A 21,330-nucleotide genomic window follows, 5' to 3' on the forward strand; every position below is an offset into this window, starting at 1 on the left:
CCGGAAAGAACCCAGGGAGTAACCACAGATCCTAAATCCTGCCCTCACAACCATCTGTTTCGGGGAAAAAAGAAACAAGCACGTGCATCAGGAGTTTCACACACTGTGCTGATTCAGCCCGCTTTGCAGGTACCTCACCTCAGTCACAGCAGCGCGGGCTGGAGGGCCGTGCTTTTACTCCTGGAGTGTGCCACAAGCCAGTGACGCGGGTGAAGTTGGCAGAGAGCAATCGTTTATTATTCTCCTAGGGAACTACAAAAAAATACCCACACAGCATAGCCATGGCAACCTGCAGCATGCTGCATGCCCGTCTAACAAGAGACGTTTGGGCTTTTCACACTGACAGGGTGACGGCACAGCAGCCTGTGCTATATGGGCTCCCACCTGCCCTGCTTCCACAAGACCTTGCCCCCTTCCCCGATCGCACAGATGCCATTGCTGCACGAGGGACGGTGTGGGACCTGCAGCCACCAAATGCTGGTATTTCTGACTTGCATGTGGTAAAGACGCTGTGAACCCAAACCTTTGGCTGCTTGTGCTGAGAGCTGAACCTAGACAGATTCCTTTTTTTTTTTTTAATGTGAGCCTAGAAGCTGAAATAAGCCCTTTGCCCACCCTGCTTTTACAGCACTCTTCTCACTTAGGCACTACCAGCCCTCCCCACTCCCCGCAGATCTGGGTTACAGCACATATCAAAACCATACGCAGCAATTCTGGTCACAAAGCAGAATTCATGCATTGTGACTTTGTGTTTTGAATTGCTACCAGAGTGGGACAGCAGCACATACTCATTACTACCTGCATCTGCAATAAGGGCTGTAGTGTTATTTTGAAAATGTGCTTCATCAACAGTGGGAGTTTCTCAGTCCTTCTGCTAAGTGTATTGCACATGCTTTTATTTATCAATAGGCGTAGCATCAAAAAACATAAAAATTCACTTTACTCTCTTTTCCTCTACTGGTAACTAAATCTCCCTCTTACAGCTGAAGGGCAGGGACATCTTTGCTACTTCTTTCTTGTATAATAGACTGTTTGTACCACTACTTTTATTTTTTTGTTTAAATCTTCCTTTTCTGGACCACCTGACACCTTTTATCATACCAACAAACTGGATGCCATGACATTCACAGCATCTGTGGATTTTTTTTATTTTTCCCTACAGCCAGGCTTATTTTGTAGTCCATCTCTACTCTTGCCTTTGAATTTATGGACCATTGCATCAAGCAGCTGTCCCCCACTCAACTACCTACATGGGTGGACAGGTCTCTTTCCTGTGCCAGAGAGAGAAAGGCGTAGATGTCCATGCAAAGTGCTCAAGGAAAAAAAAGTTAAAGAAACTTATGTATTTCCTGATAAGTGCTTCTGTCACCCAAAGGATACAACTATTATTGTATGTACAGAGCTAATTTTATATTTTTTTATACTGTATTTACCTGGTTTGTTACTAGGTAAGAGAGATAGGTAATGGAAACTTCTGGAGATAAGAACAGGGACTACTGTCACAGTAGTCTAACTGGTATTTAACAAACATTTCGCGTGGCAGACACCCAGGCAGGGCAGAGCAACCTGGAACTACAGACCAAGAAATCCACCAGAGGAGGTTCAGGCGCACTGCCTGCTACCTCACTGCAAGCCTCCCTGGCTGTCACTGAAAACGCTTCTTTTCCTCCTGTACCTTCTGCTGACAGCCTTGAAAGTGACCCTCCGGCTTTCTCACGGGCACATCCTGTCACCTTCAGGTACCAGAGGCTATGCTGAAGGCAGCAGACCACTAAGCTACCCTAGTAGCCTATTTTCAAAGTTCACCACATCCTTAGGGTGAGAGATGTTTTTCTCTCAGCCAGGCATTTCCAAACACTGCTAGCTGAAACTAGGCTAGCGTTAAGCATAACTAAATTCCTTCCCAATGCCCAAAAGGTATGCACAGGCAGAGGACACGGTTGGAAACAAACAAGAGAAACATCATCTGTTCCACTCCTGCTAAGAAATGCTCCAGGGCAGCTGTTTCCTTGGCATCCAACTTGCTGTAGGTTTTCTCAGCACCTTGTTGGAAGCCCTGCCTGCCTCGAGGCCCTAAGGCTGCGCTGACCTGACAGGCCCTCTTCTTGGCTGGCCATGCCAGGCTTCTCTTGGATCCCAAAGAGGAGGCTTCAACAGATCCAGAGAATCGATATCCATCCTCTTCCCAAGGAAAATACTTGCTGATGAGGATTTCGACTACCGCCCCTGACAGATGCACCACTGGTTTAACTGGGCCCTGCTCGTGGTTCCTGTCCTGCACTGCCCCCTACGCTGGTATTGCTGCGGGACCAGGATCAAAGCTAAGCCGGGAGCCACACATCTCAGAATAGATTTTTTAATTAATTTATTTTTAAACATCAACCTGCCTCTGCATCATGTTCCCTGGTAGCCCTGGAAGTTGCTGGACCAAACAACAGGTGTAGGAGCAGAGGAACTGGGGAGAAGCCACTGAAGAGCACCATCCCCAGAGAAGCTTCCTTCGACCTGGTACCTGCCTACTGAGGGGGCAATCCTGGTGGGCTTGAGGTAAGACTTGAGTCACCTGCTCACGGATGCATGTTCTACTTCAGTGGACCAAGTGCCATTATATAGGTTTAAGCCAAAGCGCAGTCAAGGGCATGATGGGCTATGGACTCTCCTGTTCCTTCCCTCCTTTGTGATGCAGGCTGTCAGTTCCACATGACCTAAATCAGAGACTGCAATCCCATTTCCCCCGCCCTTCCTTTACTCCAGCTTTCCTGCTACTTAGATCCTACAGGGCTGATCCAGGCCACTAATCCAGCAGAGAGCTGGACAAAACCAAAACACTTCCCCATCAGTTTAGCAAAGGGAACGGTTCATGATAATTTTAAATGAGCACCACTGCTGGCTGAAGGAAGAAGATAGGGGTACCTGGGATCAAAACAGGGAGGAGAGCAAGGGAAATCACAAACATCACAGAATGATCACTTGTCACAAAGAAATTCCCATTCCTGATTACGCAATCCCAGCCTGCACACATTCACTCGATGTTTTCTCACAGAAATCCTAACTATGCAGGCATTTCCTCAGCCTGTGTGAGAACAACATGCATCTTTGGCCTTTAAAAGGAGGCTATTAGCCTTTAATAGGAGGCTTTAAATTCTCAAGTCCATTTGCAACTACCAAGTTTGACTAACCTGATAGAGGTTTGTTTTATAGGAGTCTTGTGAAGAACTGAATACCTTATGTTCAACAACTGTCTATGCCGGTGCCTGTCACAGAAGGTGGTTTTCTGGGAGAGGGAAACAGACATGTCAGAAAACTTTTACAGTTCGACTTGGGTGTCTTAATCTGCACTGCATTCTAAGCTGCTAAAGCCTTAGATCAAAAATTTTACTCCAGAGGTTTCTGGTTTGATAAACATTATGTCAGCTAAGAAAAGATGAGTTGCATAGCAAGGACTTGTAGCAAATGCGGTGACTGAACAGTCAACTCCAGTTGACATGAAGAAAACCATTAACCCAAACCTGGAAGCATACACTTCATTGTAGACTACTCAATTCTGCCGAATGCAGTTAGCAGGATTTTGACTTAGTGGTATTGCCAAGTATTTATTCACCGGGTTAACAGTCATACACTACAGTTCCCATATTTAGCATTGCAGCACAGAATTTCCATGGATTATGGTGCCACAGGAAAGAATAACACAAAAGAAAAAGTTACTATGCTAAGTATGCCAAGAAAAACTTTTTGAACAGCAGCTGTCAACAAAGATTTCAGTCATATAAAAAATGCAAGTATGCCTGTACAGATATTGAGCAGGAGAAAATGATTTATTTTTTTAAACGTGATAATCATAAGAAACAAAAAATCCAGACAACAGTTTCTTCAGGCAGCCATGCATACGCATGTGACTATCCTTGTTTTACTTTGGGCATGAGAGACTTAAGCTTACTGTTCCAACTGATCCTGAACTACAGGATGTCTCACATTGTTTCCAAATAGTTTGGGTTACAGCAAAACAAGAGGACAGGACAACTCGTTACCAGCAAGAACTGGCTGGAACACTCTATGACAATTATGAACTTCCCATAGGAAAAAAAAAAAACTGATTACAAAATGAACAACAGAGTGCCTTACCATTATCACCCCCAGTAGTGCAGGGATTTTCTTAAAAGAAAACAAGAGTACTCTCATGGATACGCTTCAAAAACTTGATCACATGAGCCAACAAGTTTTGAAGAATTCAAAATAGTAGGCTTTGCTTTGTGTCAAGTGAAAAACTGAAAGCTTTTTTTTTTCCCCCTTCAGCTCAGCAAGCTGTAGGTCTTGTTCTTTCATGTTACTTCCAACAACGTACACTGAACCAAAAGGATTTCTTCTTTGGTACTTTTGGTCAAGTTTAATGAGGAACAGGACAGAAAAGGTAGAAGAGAATACAGCGTATTATTTCACGTTGCCAAAAGTACTGTTTATGTATCCACATGTATGCACACCACATGAATTCCCAAACCATCTCAAGCCCGGTATCACTTGTGATATGCTCTACTGAAGCCAGAATTGTTAGGCTCATACCACGCATACCCAAGTTTCTCTCCAAGTGCCAGGCCTGGACCAGCAGGTGACACCAGGTACAGTTCAACACCAGTCATGGCTGATGCACTTTGGCTGCAGATGCTATCTGCTCCAGGGCATGAGGAATGTGATACACATGTATCTGTAACACACGGGGTTTTCCCCATGAGGTCAGGTATCTATCTATCTTTTGTGTAGCCTTCTTACCTTAAGCAATAAAAAGCTTTGACTGAAAAAGGAAAATCCCCATCATTATGTAAGTGAGAATTGTGAATTTTAATTACAGGACAAAACACCAGGAAAAACAGAGTATTTCACTTGCTGTAATTTTAACTTTGCTTATAAAAAGAGGATGAAACATTCCCAATGAATAGACTGTAGACAGCTTACTTCATCTCTGAAAACCATGTGTGATGTTCTGCATGCAAAAGCATAAGGCATGAGAAAACACTGCTATCAGAAAAAACATGCAAGTTACACAATCACATATGAGTCCCCCAAAATTTAGAATTAAAGGCATTGTAAGGAGCTTTAATACTCTATGCAAATGTGCTCTAGTCATATGGTTCTCTGATTGTCATATTCCTTTTAATCAGCTTTGTTCATGAAGTCGTTAGTGAAGTTTTTATACATAAGCAAAGCTGATCAAGAACACAGTGTGAGTGGAGTATGTTTTATGGCAAAGTAAATTATTTCAGCATACTCAAAATTCCAGGTTGTTTTGCAAGTGTATTATTAGGAAGAAAGGTTTGGGGAAGTTTTGTTCAGGGAAGTTTCTGAAACTCATCCGTCACTCGGAAAGATACAAACCTTTCCAAATGTGCCACTAGCCTACGTTTTGCCAACCATTACACAATGCACAATTCTCAGATAACCAACACATCCCCCCGCACTCCTCTCCACCAAAAAAAAAAAAAAAAAAAAAAAAAAAAAGGCAAGGATGGCTTTACTTTAACCATCCATTACTATTAGTATCCGACATGATGGAGGCTGAAATTTAGAGATGCTCTTGGAAATTCTGGAAACGTTGCAAAGTCAGCAAATCACACTACTTTGGAGTCATAAGACAAACATGTGAGTATCAGAATTTCCTCAACTCAGTTATACAGTTAGCATTATCTTTTATTAAAACTGAACACTGAATTATATCTCCTTTACTACAATGAACTTGAAAAATTCACATTTAAGGGGCTTAAAGTGTAAAGTAAAGCAAAAAATATTAAGCAATCCCAGTTCCTGATAACTTACTAGGCCTTCCCCAAAGGTCCTGGAAACTGCAGAGAATTCTGGGGTAATGAAAGCCAGCATACAAATAGCACGACAGAAGAATTGAAGAGCTAAGTCATACTAGCTTGGCATTCTTCCAGGAAAACTCTCACATCCACCCAACAGCTAATACTATCTGGTAGTCTTCACTTTCCCCTCAGTATCTCCTTCCTTGCAACTTTATCACCTCCCTTTCTGCTGTGGAGACTGAAACCTCTTCAATTCCAGCAAAACAAAAAAAAGCAGTTTCCTTTACCTTGACTCAAGTTTTTGCAGTCTTATCTTTCCTCCTAACTTGGAACCTTTAAAGACACAAGTGGAATTGCTTCCCAGAGACATTCTTGCTCATGGACTTTGTCTGTTGGCTCCATCATTAATTGCTTTCGGCACTGCCCAAAGCCTCAGACCAGGTAGCTGACAAACCCCAACATAGACTGCATATAGAATCTGTTCCCCTAAGTGTTAGCTTCAGAACTATTTGATTGTAGCTGACGTGTTAAGCTTAACATTCCTCCCCACTCCCCAGATAAATCTGTTGAATGCACTGGGAATCACAGTTCAGTTTTTTTTTCTTCAGCTTTTGTCCTACTTCCTCATAGAAACTGGAGCAAATCGTCAGGTTTGAAATAAACATCTTCTTAATTTTCCCATGGATAAAACAGTACTGTTATAAGCCTTCAAATATTTGGGCAAGAGAACGCATGGAAATGTAAGATTTATCTCAAGAGACACACACCACAAGCTGATATGAAACTTTACACTAGGAGTCATATAGCTCAGATGAAAAATACAGAACCAAGTATAAAAGTGCTCATAAAATACAATTAACAGATATAATAAATCACAGAAACATTCAAAGTCATCAAGCATTTTGATGAGAACTTCATTGAACTGAAAGTTAAGAAAAATACTTTAAAAGACAACAAGTATTTCAAAAACCTCTGTTTTATTTGTACAGAGTAAAATACATCATACAGTGAACATTGTTTTAATTCCATAATCTAAATCCGTTAATAAGTGTTTTCTTTTCACCAAATATCCTGGTGAGAAGCACAGACAACAGAAATGGGAAAGCTAATTAGTCTCTCTCTGCCAGAGCTACAAGGTGCACATCGATCTCTGCTTCTGTAAGGATCCTGAAAGAACAAAAAGAAATCCTAAATAGCTTCAATGATTCTTCCCCTTAAACTCCAACCTAGTATCTACACAAATCAGTATTACACATTGCATCTTTCAAACTTTAACGTCCTGCTACCAGGGCCACAAAAAACATTTAAATTATTTTCAGAAAATAAAGGAGGAATCAAAAGCACAGAGAGCAAAGAAGGCAAACGGTAGAAAAAGAACACATAATTCCTCGTGAGTAATATATTAGCAAGCTGGCACCTTGTTTAAAAGAATGAGCATGGTAGTTAACACAATTACTGCAAGGAAGACACAGGCTTCTACAGTTGACATGCAGAACTACTGCATGTCAACTTTACACATTAGGAAGCATTCAAAAGCCTGCACCTGTAGGACGCAAAAGTTTGAAGTCTTTCTCCAATCCCCACCTACTGAGTCGCTAGACTAAAGCAGCAGAGGACTTTTCCCTTCATTTATTTTTATTTATTTTAATGACAAAGAAAACCAAAACACAATGAAAACCTAAGGCAAAATTAACTGAACTCCTCTGCAACAAGTCTGACTCAGCCGAATTTTAAATAACATACACCTAGAAGGTCCTGCTGCATTAACTAAAAGACCCCAGAACTCCCATTCTTTCATGTGTAATTCCACAGCTGTACGCTGTGTTGTGGGAAGGCTGTTCAGCACATTGTATCTGATGTGAGATATGGCCCGCAGCAGTAAGATTTCCAGGTATTGTCTGTGTAACCATGCTGCACAAAGAAGGCTGCCCTCAGATTCAGACAATAGTAGAGGCAGAGGGGAGGGGAGGAAATGGCAGGTCTCGCTTTCGCAGTAGGCTGGAACACAGTGTACTTGGAAAGTAAAAGTTCAGCGAGTTCTGAATCAGCACAGTGGTTTCAAACACAGAATCTTTTAATCTTGTCAAATTTAAATAGATTATTTCAAATCATACAAATGCATAATCTATTAACTACATACTAGAGCTCCTAAACACTATGATGAGATGAGCAAGAGTCATTTCCCATTTAGAAAAGGATAAAAAAAAAAATTAAGGGACTTTCAGAATGAACCCTGATATATAACAGACTTTACTGAGTTAGCTGTCATGACTGTGATTTGAAAGCGAACTCCAGATACTAGTATAAACAAAACTACTTAATCTTTTAAGCATGAAAGAAATATCTAGAACACACAAACACGTTTTAACCATGTAAAAAAAAAAAACATACTTTTACAAACACAACACTTTTCTCCACTGGATCCCCTAACCAGGTCAAAAATTGAAATTAATCTTAACATGATTTTAAATTTCTGAATTTTCTCTTTCTGAATTTATTATTACACAGTAAGTTAAAACTAATCACACATAACCAGAGAAATACCATGTTTTATCAATACTGACCACTTACCTGAACTTAGGATTTTCCACTGTGACTACACCAACTTCTATTTCTGAAGGTTTGAAATCAATGGATAGTACAGTAGACAGGCATGTTATTGCTGTCTGAAAGATGACCAAAAAAAAAAATGTCATTAACCAGAAAGCACTGAAGTATTGTTTAGTAGACCTAGCATTAACAACTATTTCCTTCCACCTCAAAACGTTAGCTGTAAAGCTTCAAATAGTTTTCCTTTGTTACAAAATATATTTCCACTCACCTTCTCTCTCTCGTAAACCCCATCTACAAAAATCAAATTTTCTTAGCAGAAAAAAAAAAAAAAAAAGAAGACAAAACAAAAACCTTTTATCAGGTGAAGACTAAAACCCCAGGTCCCAAGGACAGAACATGTTTCCTAAGTGGCAATCAAGACCGACATCATTGTTACAATCTAGGATTACTCAAAGCACATCACTTGCGTAGCTTCCATCTTGGCTTTTCTTCTGCTAACTAAAATTACACCACCTGTTTTTAGACATTGCATTTAATTACAACTTGCTTTTCTTTTTTTCCATCCTAATCATCACCTGTTTTAAAAGGTGTTCTTTGCATCCTCACTCATACTTTGCAGTCAAGCCGTAATAATGCTGAAGATGTATTCCTAAAATGACGAGTGAGCACAAAAACGAGTTCTGTAAAACAGTTACTTAGCCAGATGCTTTCCAAATCAGTTATTCTGACATCCTGGCATATAATTCTCATCAGTATTGTTTTAGAAAGCATAGAACACCAGACAAGACTTTCCTAAAGTTTATTTCCAGTATGTTGATTCTGCAGTAATTGTATGAAACTATGTAGACACCTTATCAGAAGATTGCATGGAAGCCAAGTTGTTAAAAGAAAACAAACACAACACAACTTATCCATGGAAAACTACCTTTAAAGCACTGCAAGCTTTTTTTTTTTTTTTTTAAAAAAAAAAAAAAGTTGTGTGAACTTTCTGATGATGAAGAACATCTCAACAGTATAATCAAGCAGTGTCAGAAAAATACATTTAATGTGAAGATTATTTAACCAGGATAAAATAGGGTCTCTGACAGAATTTCAAATACATTCAACATCTGTTGCAAGTATTTATCCTCTCAAGATCTTTTATTAATAAAAAAAAAAAATACAGATTAAGAAATCGGTATATTACACCTTTTGGACAGACATTTTAAACGGGTGCATTTATACTGAAGAACTTCCCCTTTAAATGTTTTTTTCACAGTAATGTAGACTCCAGAAGCAATTTAGCTGGAGCTCTGAATTTGCATAGTATTCGCATATATGTTAATACAAGTCTGTTTCATCTCACAGTGGGGTCAATTGCTTAGGTTATTATACTTCATTTCCACTGATCTTGTGATGCAAGAAACCTAACATTATGGGAGCTGAACAAGACCAGGCAGGAGAAACAGGTGCGCCATGGAAGAGGTCTGTTTAGACAGGTCTCTACAGTGTAAGTGAAAAAGTAAGGGTTATTATACAGTTCATTAATCTGTTGGATAAACAGGGTATGTTTTTATAATGGGCCTTGAACAACAGTTTTCACAGCAGGCACAGTAATTGTTGCTGTATTTACTGAACTGACAGATGGGCACTAACCCCCACCTTGTTTGAAATGCTTTTTAACAGGAGAATTGTTTTAACAGACACTAAAAAAAAACAACAAACAAACAAACAAAAAAACACACAACAAAAACCACTGATATGCCCAGAATCGTGTGGATTCCACTTCAACTAATACACGCAGAAAAAGCAGACTAGATGACTCCAAACACTTGCCAAATACTTTCAAAAGATTTTCTGGTTGGAATAGCTATAATTGCTCTGGCAGCAATACAGAGCTGTAAGAAAACAGGAAACGTGTAACACGTTTCTGTATCACAAACCTGCACAGACAACAATCATTAAAAATACTTTGATAAATATTACTCTCCACCAACCTACCTCTACCGTTTGTTCGTATGTCCAATCAAATTTCTTCTTTACTTTCTTTTCCAGAAAACTGGTTGACTCTGTCTGCTTAACTCCTGCAGCTGTGGCCTTGAATCCACAATAGTAACCTGCTGGGTCACACTTGTACACCTGAGGGCCGTGTTCTTCATCAATACCAATCAAAATCATACCTTGAAGGGAAAATTTGTTAATATTTTTTTCTGATTTTCTCTGTTCTGTTGAACTGAAGACCACTAAAGATACTCCCCTCCTAAGAGACATATGCATGCTGCAGTTCATTTTTGGAAACCAGTCCAATACCTAGACCTGTGACTCCTTTATCTATAATTCACCATTTCTTACCAATGTCTCATACCAGGCACGCAGCTCATTTTAGAACAGACTAGATTTCTGTCACCCCCAAGAAAGCTGCTCGTTAAACATAGCAATGTTTTGGCCAGACTCGGTAGTAAAGAACCACAAAGTCAGGAAATACAAGTTTAATCCTGACACAAGGCTCACCTAGCCACAATTCACATCCTGTGTATTATGTGACGGTGACACTTCGAAAGCATAAACAGACATTCAGTTAAGATGTCTTTAACAAGAAAGCATCTTCACAATACACTGAAGTGAAATATTAAAATAGCAATTTTGAGTTCTTGACTATAACTTGACAATCACTGCATTACATCTAGTCATAAACTGGTCAAATCTCTGAAGTGCAGCTATATTCAGCTACACTTTTACATTTAGAGTTCTATAGTCTCAGTATACATATTAAAAATAACTGAAAAATAACAACTGCAAAAAAAAAAAAGCATCTTAATACTTTTAGCTTTATACTTGTGCAACTTTTAAATAGCAGTTATAGCTATCAGCTTCTGAACAGCTACTGCTGCAACAAAAAAAGTTTCATCTTTTTACAAACCAAAGTTAGGAAAAATACATTTTTCTTCTTGGATTGAAAAAAGTTCACTTTCCAGTGGTATCAGGGCATGGAAAATGCCAAGCAATGAAATAAATGATCATTCCCGAACATTACAAGCGTACAAGCCTACAAAAATTGCCCCATCATGGAAACTGTGGCGTAACCCTGAATGTTAATTCTTTAGTAAGAAGTGCTAGTGCCTAGTACGATTACCAGAAGTGATTCATCACTTCTGAAAATATTTTCATTAAAAAAGAAAACCAACGACACAAAAAGAAATCTAGGCAGAACGTCTAGTGAACGAGCAATTGAGGAAACATTAAGTCTTTTACCCCAGTTCCCAGGCAGTCTAACACTACGGTTACACATTACTCATGGTTGAATGTAAGGAAAAGAAACAAGTCAGAACCAAACTCAGAATACAAGGACAACCAAGTATATGCAGAAAACTTTACACACTTTTTTTTTTTTAAACTTAGGTTGCATTTGCTATTATAGAGCCAGATTGGTGCAGAAATCTTTGCAAGTGAACTATTGTGTCTTCCCTACATTACACAGATAATGGTTAAGTTAAAAGCACCAATTTAGCTTACTTTTAGCCTATACACACAACTCAGAGTAAAAAAAAAAAAAAAAAAAAAAAAAAAGTTGAACATCTTCACAATCTGCATTCTTCATGTGTGTGTGATATTTACCCAGACACAGACACTGGTAAAAAGAGCATCTTCCATTCACAGTCATCACTGTGCAAACAGATTAGGCTCATAAAAACTAAGGTGAAATAGCAACATGTTTTAAAGCAGTTAAATCATTTCATTAAATCCAAATGCTAAGTCAATGGTAAAATCATGGCTCCAGTTCAAGACTTCCAACACTATTCTCTCACCTGCCTCTTCACCCCTCTTACTCTTTTGGTTACATTCATATCATTTTGCACAATTTAAAAATGGGTAATTGCTTATACTCAAAGTTGCAAGCTTAGACATGAAACAGAGATTTCATACACTATACTTACAGCAACCAAGAGGTCTCATTTCAGCATTTTGCGTATAGACCTGAGAAATATCTGCAATCCGCTTACACAGCATGTCCACAGGGATGTCATAGCCATACTTGTACTTCCAGTTAGCAGCCTCATAGCGGGCCCTCTGCACCTGGGATCTGCTGTCAGCTAGAGGGAGAGAGCTAATTATTAATTTCAATGAACGTGTACCACATTTATTCCTAGCGTTGGTTGAGAATGCAAATTCCACGCCCAACTCTAAGTTTTAAAAAACACATTAGATCTAGACAAGTTCTCTAAGACCAGATCGAGTGTAACAAGTTTCCTAGAGCACAGGTTCAGTTTTACGCAATACACAGTTGGCCAACCAAAAAAAAAAAAACAACACCAAAAACCACAGGCATTCCAGATACTTAAAAAGATAGTGAATTAAATACCTGTCATTCCTGTCATCACACAGCCAATATTTTCAGTAATGCTGAATAAATGAGTCACTGTGTTGGAATCCAGTAACTTGTCCTAAAGAGAAGAAGAAATAATCTGCTATCATAGATATGCTATGCTATCATAGACTGGTTTGGGTTTGAAGGCACCTTAAAGACCATCTAGTTCCACCACCCACCTTTGGGCACGGCACCTCCCACCAGACCAGGCCGCTCAAAGCCCCATCCAGCCTGGCCTTGAACACCTCCAGGGATGGGGCATCCACAGCTTCTCTGGGCAACCTGAGAAGTCTCATCACCCTCATAGCTAAGAATTTCTTCCTTGTATCTAATCTAAATCTAGTCCCTTTTAGTTTAAGGCTGCAATAAGGCCTTCGAGTACAACAAACTGGTAGCTACCGAAGAGTCCAGAAGAATCAACAGCTAAAACTTATCCTTTGGGTTCTCCACTACTTACTGCTGTACACATGCAAAGGAACAAATAAAATAATGAGGAAGATAAAAACCTCAGTATTTGGAAAATGCTGACAGCTAAAGCATGACCAACACAAAGGCCTCTTCCCTCTGAAGCAACTTTGAGAGCAAGGCATATAAACACCGGAGTCCCTCTTGCATGCTGCCCTTCAAATGCAAGCGTGATGAAGCTCCCCTTCATCAACAGCACATCACCACTGTGCTGAAACACTCAGGCTGTTGTGGTGCTGTCGGTATTATGCTTTCTTAGCAAGAACTAAGGAAGAGAAATCAGAAAACTGACTTTGGACAGCTCAACCCTTACAAGCCAGAATACTGCACATATACCAAGGTACACCAGAGCCTAGCCCCTAGTTCAGCTTTATCCCTTCAACAGCTGCAGAGAAAAATCACAGGACATAGGGATGAAATGTACAACTGAGCACTAAACAGAGCTGAAATGACAGTAAGCAGAATGACACGAATTCAGTTCAAACATCTATATGCGTCAATGGTAATACACAACATTAATGTTATATTTATATAAAGAGCAGACTTACAGGTACTTTCTTCTGTGTTACAATTACTGCAGAATCCTTCCCACGGACAGCTACGGACGTAAGTCCGCCCTGGTTTATGGCCTTAAAAGCATATTCTAGAAAAATATGTAAAAGTTATTAAAAAACACTATTAGATATATTAGTACAAGCAACTCTGACACCTCCCCCCATAGAAATCTCACCAAGTTCTGGCCTTTTTAACAGCAGGCACTTCTGTACCACTTTGTCTTTAGGCTCTTTAGCACAAAGAGCAAGACTTCCTGATGCAAGTTACACTGGTCTGTCTTCACAGAACTGCTATTATTGCTTCCTTCAAACATTTCTAATAATTGGCCTTTTTGTTCAATTAGAGCACTTAGCAACAGAATTTGTTCTGCACAGGCCGACATTAACCTACAGTAACCATAAATCCCTACATAAAAATTTTATCATGGCAGAATCTAGTATTTCAAGTGTTATTGCCATTGTAAGGATGTAATTTTCTTTTGGAGACTTTAATGAATACAGGTGAGAACTGAAATAACAGGCAAGGCAGAGAAGCTGAGTTTCCAGCTCATTGTCACATTTTGTGTCTTGATGCTCAAACGCTGCAATGCTTTTATTTGCTTTTTAATACAAAAATCAATCCACGTGCTTACTAAAGAGCATTAATCAGACAATGATAAAGATTTACGAGATATGTTCCAAGAAATAAATTTCCCTTCATTAATGATTTCAAAAGCCTCAAGAGCCTTTAAAAACCTTTATCTGGCAATACGTGATAAACATTCAGAACTTCCTAATATCTGGTCAGGAAAAGCAAGTTTCAGGCACTAGTTAGATGCAGACCATTTTTTTTTTGTTAGCTACGTGAATGAGGCTGGAACCCAGAACACATTGCTACCACTACTGTCAAAAAAAAACAAAAAACACACAGTAGGGGCAGGAAATAAAGTTTTTTCAAAAGCTGCGTTCAAATTTGTGGGAGAAACTGCGCAACAGCACAGGAATCACCTGAAAATGAAAAAACGTATCTTGCAAAAAGTCAGTGTCTGATACCCTGAGTCGGCATTGTGGAAGGGGTAACTGCCACGTACTGAGAGCTCTGTATGTGTGCTCTCAGACTTCCCAGCATTTACTGGTTACCTTAGCATAACATAAGGAACCTTTCCCTTTTCCCTCCACTAGATGCACCATCTTGCTCACCCCTTCCACCTGCCTTCCCAAGGCATACCCATGCTAGCCTGCAGCGAAGCACAGAGCCTTGAGACACAACTAGCACTGCCCTAGCACTGTCCACAAGCACCCATGTTTGAAGCCCCAGGCCAGGGGCGTGTGGCGCCTGCTTATTTGTGTGCCTAAATACCTGGAGGGAGGGCACAAAGAGGATGGGGCCAGGCTCTTTCAGTGGTGCCCAGTGCCAGGAGGAGGGGCAACAGGCACAAAGTGGAGCACCAGAGGTCCCATCTAAACATGAGGCAGCACTTCTGGATATGGTCCTGGGCACCCTGCCTGAGCTGTCCCCCTTTGTCTGTTCCTACTGCTACCTGTGATGCTGTGTTCAAAGAGACAAACCAAAAGGTGAAGTGGCTGTTCCAGTATAGCAAGTCCAAATAAATATTGCTGCTGGCAGCGAAGTCTGTTTTCTGCTATTCATCAGAAATTCTACCATTTCCTTCACCTCTCAGAAGTTCCCTCAGAAGAAACATCAGCTCTGATAACTGGAACTAACAGATGGCAAGACAGCACTGATTCTCTGAAGGCTTTTAATCACAGCAACAAGAAATTCATATGAAATAACTGCTATCTTTTATTCTGAGAACACTTTGAAGGCACAAGCTTTTTGCGCTTCAGAAGACAGATGCAAGGCAAAGCGCTGGCATTTCAGGCCAGTATCACTACACTGGAAATCTCTGTTCAGGCAAAAACTTCTGGGGAAAAGAAACAAAACCAAACAAGTTTTAAGGCAGCCTTAAAGCCTGAGATGTGCCCATACTCGATAGCACCTAATAGTCTGCATCTAGCACACAGATAAGGATGTATAGAACTCAGAAAGAAAGATTCACACATTTGACCACAAGCAGTTTTCTGCCCATGCTGTGGCTAGGTGCTAGCCAACAGAGATTTGCGTGGCACCATGCCCAAGTTATCAGCCTGGCTGCAGGCAGAGTGAGGTCAGGCTTACCTGAAGGTAACTATGCACACCTAAGTACCTCCCTCCCTATACTCCCCTAACAGATGGGTACTCAAAACACCTTTGGACAGATGGTCTCAAACAGGCGTGCAGGAACTTGCTTCTCAGACACAGGAAAGATATGGAAGATATGGACTCTTCTTGTATATTATCATAATGGTTAACAACAGTTGATGCGTATATCCAGGGGGCAGAAAATGAAGGCTCAATTCCCTCGTTGCTGCAGGATGCTGAAACCATACTCAGCAAGTAGCAGCGCAGCAGAGAAGGAGCCAGAAAGGTGATGCAGGCCGACCAGCACATTTTAATGGCAACAGAAGGCCGTACTCCATGCCTCTTCCATCGTGCCTCCACTGACACCCTGTGCAGGGAAGCGTTGTTCCTACTGCCTGCATGTGTAAGGCTTACCAGCCTCACTTGCATCCAAGCCTTACGTAAACGACAGGTACTGAGAAGGCACTGCATGTAGGCAGCTGGCAACTTTCTGCTGATGCATAGCCACCCAAACACGGCCATGCTTGTAGGTGTGCCTTGCTGTAAGGGCCATCCAGGACTGCGCTGCCTGCTCCACGCATCCTCCTTCCTGAGCAAAGCTCAGTGGCAGACACAGCAGAAAGCGCTGGCCGCTGCCGACAATCGGTGCAGCCCGCTCCCCGCAGCCTCCTTTCCTTGGGGAGCGGTGGCCGTGCAGCATCAGAGCACACCCGCTGACAGCCCTGCAGCTGGGGCAGAGCCCCCAGGCCCGGGGGGCTGCCAGCAGCAGGACGATGCGGCCACAACGCCTCGTGGGGCCCAGCCGCGGGGCTCCCCGGGCCGCACCGGGGCTGGACGAACTCTGCCCGGCTGCGAGGCGGCCGCGTTGCCACCGGGGGCCCTGCAGCAGCGCCCCGCACCCCCCTCCCCCCTCCCCGCCCCCCTCAGGGCCGCTCCCCCTCAGGCGCTGTCGGCGGGGCCTTGCCCCGGCCGGGCCCGTGACGGGGCAGTTCCGGGGCCGGGCGGGCGGCGGGCACGCACCGACTTGGTAGAGGCGTCCCTCGGGCGAGAAGATGGTGATGTGCCGGTCGAAGCCGGCGCTGGAGCCGCGGGACATGGCGGGCGCGGGGCGCGGGGGGCGCGCAGCGTGCAGGGCCCCGCCGCTACCGGACGGGCGGCTGAGGGAGCGCTTCCGGGTCACGCGCTCGGCGCACGCGCGCGCCCCGCCGCCGCCGCCGCCTCCTCTCCTCCACGCCCCGCCGCGCGTGCCCGCGCCGCTCGGCCGCGCGCCTCCGGCGAGCATGCGCAGTGCGGGGCGCGGGAGGGGGGTGGGGGAGCCCTGACGGGGCTGGCGGGGCGGGAAAGCCCCGGCTGTGGGTGAGGCGCGCGGAGTTCCCCGGCGCTGTGTGGGAAGCGCTGTCGTTATTTGTTATTTTCCCTCAGAGTTCAATAAAAAAGCCGGGAAGGCTGCGTTTTGATGTCCGAGCCTCCATTTGAAAGTGTTACTGCACGCTTTTTCCTGCGGCAGGTGCACGCCACGCATTAAAAAGCCTGCTTTAATGGTTTCCACAGAGCTCTCCTGAATTATTAATACAATGGGAGAACAACGCGCCTCGCCACACGCTGCGAGAGACAGATTTTGTCCCCCTCATTAGGGAGAGGCTCCGTGGGCAGATATGAAATGTTTGTTCTCCGACGCAGCAGTCCCCAGCCCGGTGCCCTGTCTCCAGCTGTGGCCAGAAGCAGCCCCAGAAGCTGTTGAGGCTGCAGGGAGCCTTTCGTGAGGCGTTCCCTCAATGCTCTCCCCGTCTCCAGCCGTCTGGAGGGACTTCCCGGGGCAGAGATAGCGTCTAGTTATTAAATAACCCCTGCTGGATTTCTCTTTCATGAACTTGCTGGTCTCCCTGTGAACTCCTGTGAACCTCTCGCATCCACGACGGGCCATGGCAAGGGGTGGCTCAGCACCGAGACGCACTGTGTGGTTGCATCTGAAACTTCACCCTTTGTATGAGCCTTCTGTTCGCCAGCACCGTTTGATGCCACTTTTGCACTGGCAGAGACAGCAAGCACCCCGTCCCTGTGCACTCCCTCCGCAACACTAACGATTCTTACAACCTGCTTCCCTTAAGACCTCCCCTTCCCCATGCTAAGGGTGCCTGGCTTCCAATTCCTACCACGCACAAAGCTATTCCATACTGTAACACTAGAATTTAATGTCACGTTCTTTGTTTTTATTCTCAATGAGAAAAAAGGGATGGAGAAATGGAGAGAATTCAGCCCAATTGCCAAAAAGTAACCAAGTGAGAAAATCCATTACTTTTAACTGTTTGAAATGAGAGACTAAATATTTGATTAAACCTAAGATTAAGATTAAACGGTTACTCAACACCATGGATATGACAGAGTGGAAGTCATACTACTCTTGGGATACAGTGTCCAGAAGTTTTCTCCATCCATATAGCAATTGCATCAGCTGCCAAATGATGGTTTTGTTTCAGAAGAGTTATCAAGTATTTTGGGTGTAATATTCATCACTTCTTACCTACCATATTAAAGTTTGTGATGCAAGATTCTGCAAAAGACTATTCTCACATCTTTTTAACATAATAAACAGCAAATGGGCAATCACAGAGATGAAACTATTCACAAAACAACTACAGTAAAGGCTGAATCAGTCCACTCTTCCTCAAGTCTGTCTTCCCAGCGTGTCTCCGTCCCCATGGTACGTGGCAGGCCAAGTTAAGTGTTGTTCTGTCTGACTCTTCTCACTCAGAGTGCTTGCAAAGGGCACCAGAGCCACTTGCCAGGGTTATGGTGGCACCAACTCCTGTGACGTTCAGAGGACTTACCTGAACTTGCCTTCCTGGCTTTCAATGTGGACTCATCAATCTGATAAGCTAATGTGAGGAAGACATTAAAAATCCTTGTTTTTTCACTGTACAACAGTACTAATAAGTACGAGATGTCAAGTAGATCTGGTAGATGTCAGTAGATTTGCTAGCAGATTGCTTTGGTTTGGCTCTCAGGTTGCCAATAAAACACCCCAGAATTCCTTTGAAATATCCAGAAACAAGTGGCACGAAATTGAAAATGCCTGTGGTTAGGTCACTAACATGTCCTCATTCATTCCAGAGAGGAGGCTGTTCATCCCTTATAAGGAGCTACAACAAAGAGCATTAGCAGCAAACATAATTAAAAATTAAATCATAATAATTCTCACACTAATCCTGGGACATCTTCCTGCTGCGGATTTCCAGATTGTGTTCCCTCTGGCTGGTTTGTTCAATATCTGCCCTGAGAAAACTTACTGCTTTAATGGTTGATGGCATCAGTACTGTGTTATTGTATTATTTCAGCTAATTCTAATACTCATGTATTCAGAGAAAAAAAAAAAAAAAGGTTTGAGGTTTTCAACCAATTTCTTACATTCTCTGAAAGAAAAATTTTCATATGTAGTAACTAAACCCAACTACTTACTATAGTACTTCATTTACGTGGGGTAACTGTAAGCCTCCCTGTCGTTTGACACGTTAGGCAGTGTATTAAATCACACAACTAGTAGTATATTCTTCTGGTTGACTGGTTTTAAATAACTGGCGCATTCCCCAAGGTGAACATGGTCCCAGTCAAAATGACCTGCCCAGCTCTACAATGACAATGGCACCGTGGGCTTCAGGATAAATTTCCTGCACAGGGGAATTCATTTGTATGGGGAAAAACTGCAGCGACACCCCACCTGATAATGCTTCACAGGCTCTCAAAAGCTGTCAAATGATTCAATCAACTCCTACACTGAAACACGTTCTGAAGCACGTAACTCCATGCTCCCTTTCATCCTGCCAGTGATTAACAAACTCTTTCCATCCCCTGCAGTACAAATAATAAGGAAAGAGCACTGAAAAAGTAACCGTTTCATAGCTTGACCATGGATTAAAATTGTTGCAGAACCTCTGCATGATAGACAGCAACACGAAAAGCACACATACTAGCATTCAGTATTAACTACTCACACTAAGACTGTGTATTCAGGAAGTGTTAATATTTAGAAAGTATTACCGTATCTCTCTAAGAACAGTTTTTGAGATGAAACCTGAGCGATTAAGGACATGTCTGGTTTCGGTCAAAAGGAAGCGCGGGATGCAATTATTCCGGTTAGATGTTGGTATTATGCGTGTCTGTTAATGACCAGGGTGAGATAAAATACAAACCTCAGTGAATGTGTCTCACAAGTTTTATAGCATTTGCATTCAGCTGACTCAGCTCTGAATTGCTTAGGACTGCAGAACAACCAAAGTTAGCACCACACTGGGACCGTAACAACACTCATTTAGATCAGCTTCTGCTGTCGTGGAACTACATCAGAGGGTAACCCTCCCACAGAGCAATGGTTACTAATGAAGTAGTCCTGTGCAGGAGCAGACACTGTAACAATGCAGTATTTGCATTTTCAAGGAGATGTGGTAGTTGTTGGACTTAGAGAATTGTAAAGACAAACTTCTGACAAATTAGAAGTAAATCAGTTTGAGGAGCAAGAGAAGACCCAATCTCTGCATTCCCGGAGGACTCCAGAAAGCAGATGACCTACCAGAGCTGGCACATTCTGCCAGAACAGGGGGTTGTCATGAATTCTACCAGCAACCTGATGAATTTAAAACCAAGGTTCTAGGTTAGCTTAAGAGGTATCCAGCTCCTCTACATTTTCTGTACATTATTTGAAGGACATGACTACGTGCCAAACAAACCTGCCGCTTTACAAACGGACACCAGGAGCAGAACAAGTGTCAGGACAGCTCCCTGTTGTGAAAAAAATAGCAGGGAACATGCTTGAACGCTAAGAGACATGAGGGAGCTTGTCATCAAACAGAAAAAGCTCAGAACTGCAAGTAGTATTCAAAAAGATCTGCTCAGTTTCAAACAGATGACTTCTTGGTGTGCAAGATAAATGTGGCAAAATGTGATCCTTTAGCTGAGATTAATGTGGTATTTCCATGTTTTGGGGGGAGAAAGGCGTGGTAAATGGAATAAATGCTTTTACTATAGAAACACAAATGACAACTTACAAAACAATCACTGTAATAGATACTACTTTTCGTGCTTTGGGAGAGGTTTCACTAAAATCTCTGTACAAAATTTAATTGTTGTATTATTGAATTGCTAGTTTTTGCCATTTTTTGTTTAGAAAAAACAAGTATTTCCATAAGCAAATTATTCCAGTGATAAAAAATCCTGTTAGAAGCAGCAAATTTAAGACTGAAAGAACCAGACAATATTCCACTAGTTGTTTTTTCATTCTTACAGACAAAAACTTAATATATGTTGCTACAACAAATCTTTCACATTCTGTATAATCAAATTAATTCTAATTAATGTGAGGAAGTATTAAGAACTATGCGTGCCTGATGAATAGTAAACATGCCATTTGGCCCATGTACCTCTATTTATTGGATAGTGTGCAGTACTGTTGCATGGTCAGCATGCCAA

At 42.2% G+C, this 21,330-nt stretch overlaps 1 protein-coding gene across 1 annotated transcript; it reads right to left on the reverse strand.

Annotated features, from left to right (window-relative positions):
* Window positions 1-6,750: 6,750 nt before the first annotated feature.
* Window positions 6,751-17,056, reverse strand: PSMA6 (proteasome 20S subunit alpha 6). Its single transcript, XM_084522434.1, has 7 exons — window positions 16,891-17,056; window positions 13,704-13,798; window positions 12,685-12,766; window positions 12,260-12,415; window positions 10,326-10,504; window positions 8,364-8,458; window positions 6,751-6,959 (listed from the first exon to the last, which is right to left on the reverse strand). The coding sequence occupies exons 1-7, from the start codon at window positions 16,964-16,966 to the stop codon at window positions 6,902-6,904; spliced, it is 741 nt and encodes a 246-aa protein (XP_084378560.1). The 5' UTR covers window positions 16,967-17,056; the 3' UTR covers window positions 6,751-6,901.
* Between the last annotated feature and the right edge of the window lie 4,274 nt (window positions 17,057-21,330).

The sequence above is a fragment of the Aythya ferina genome, assembly GCF_964211825.1.
Source record: "Aythya ferina genome assembly, chromosome: 5".
Taxonomy (NCBI): domain Eukaryota; kingdom Metazoa; phylum Chordata; class Aves; order Anseriformes; family Anatidae; genus Aythya; species Aythya ferina.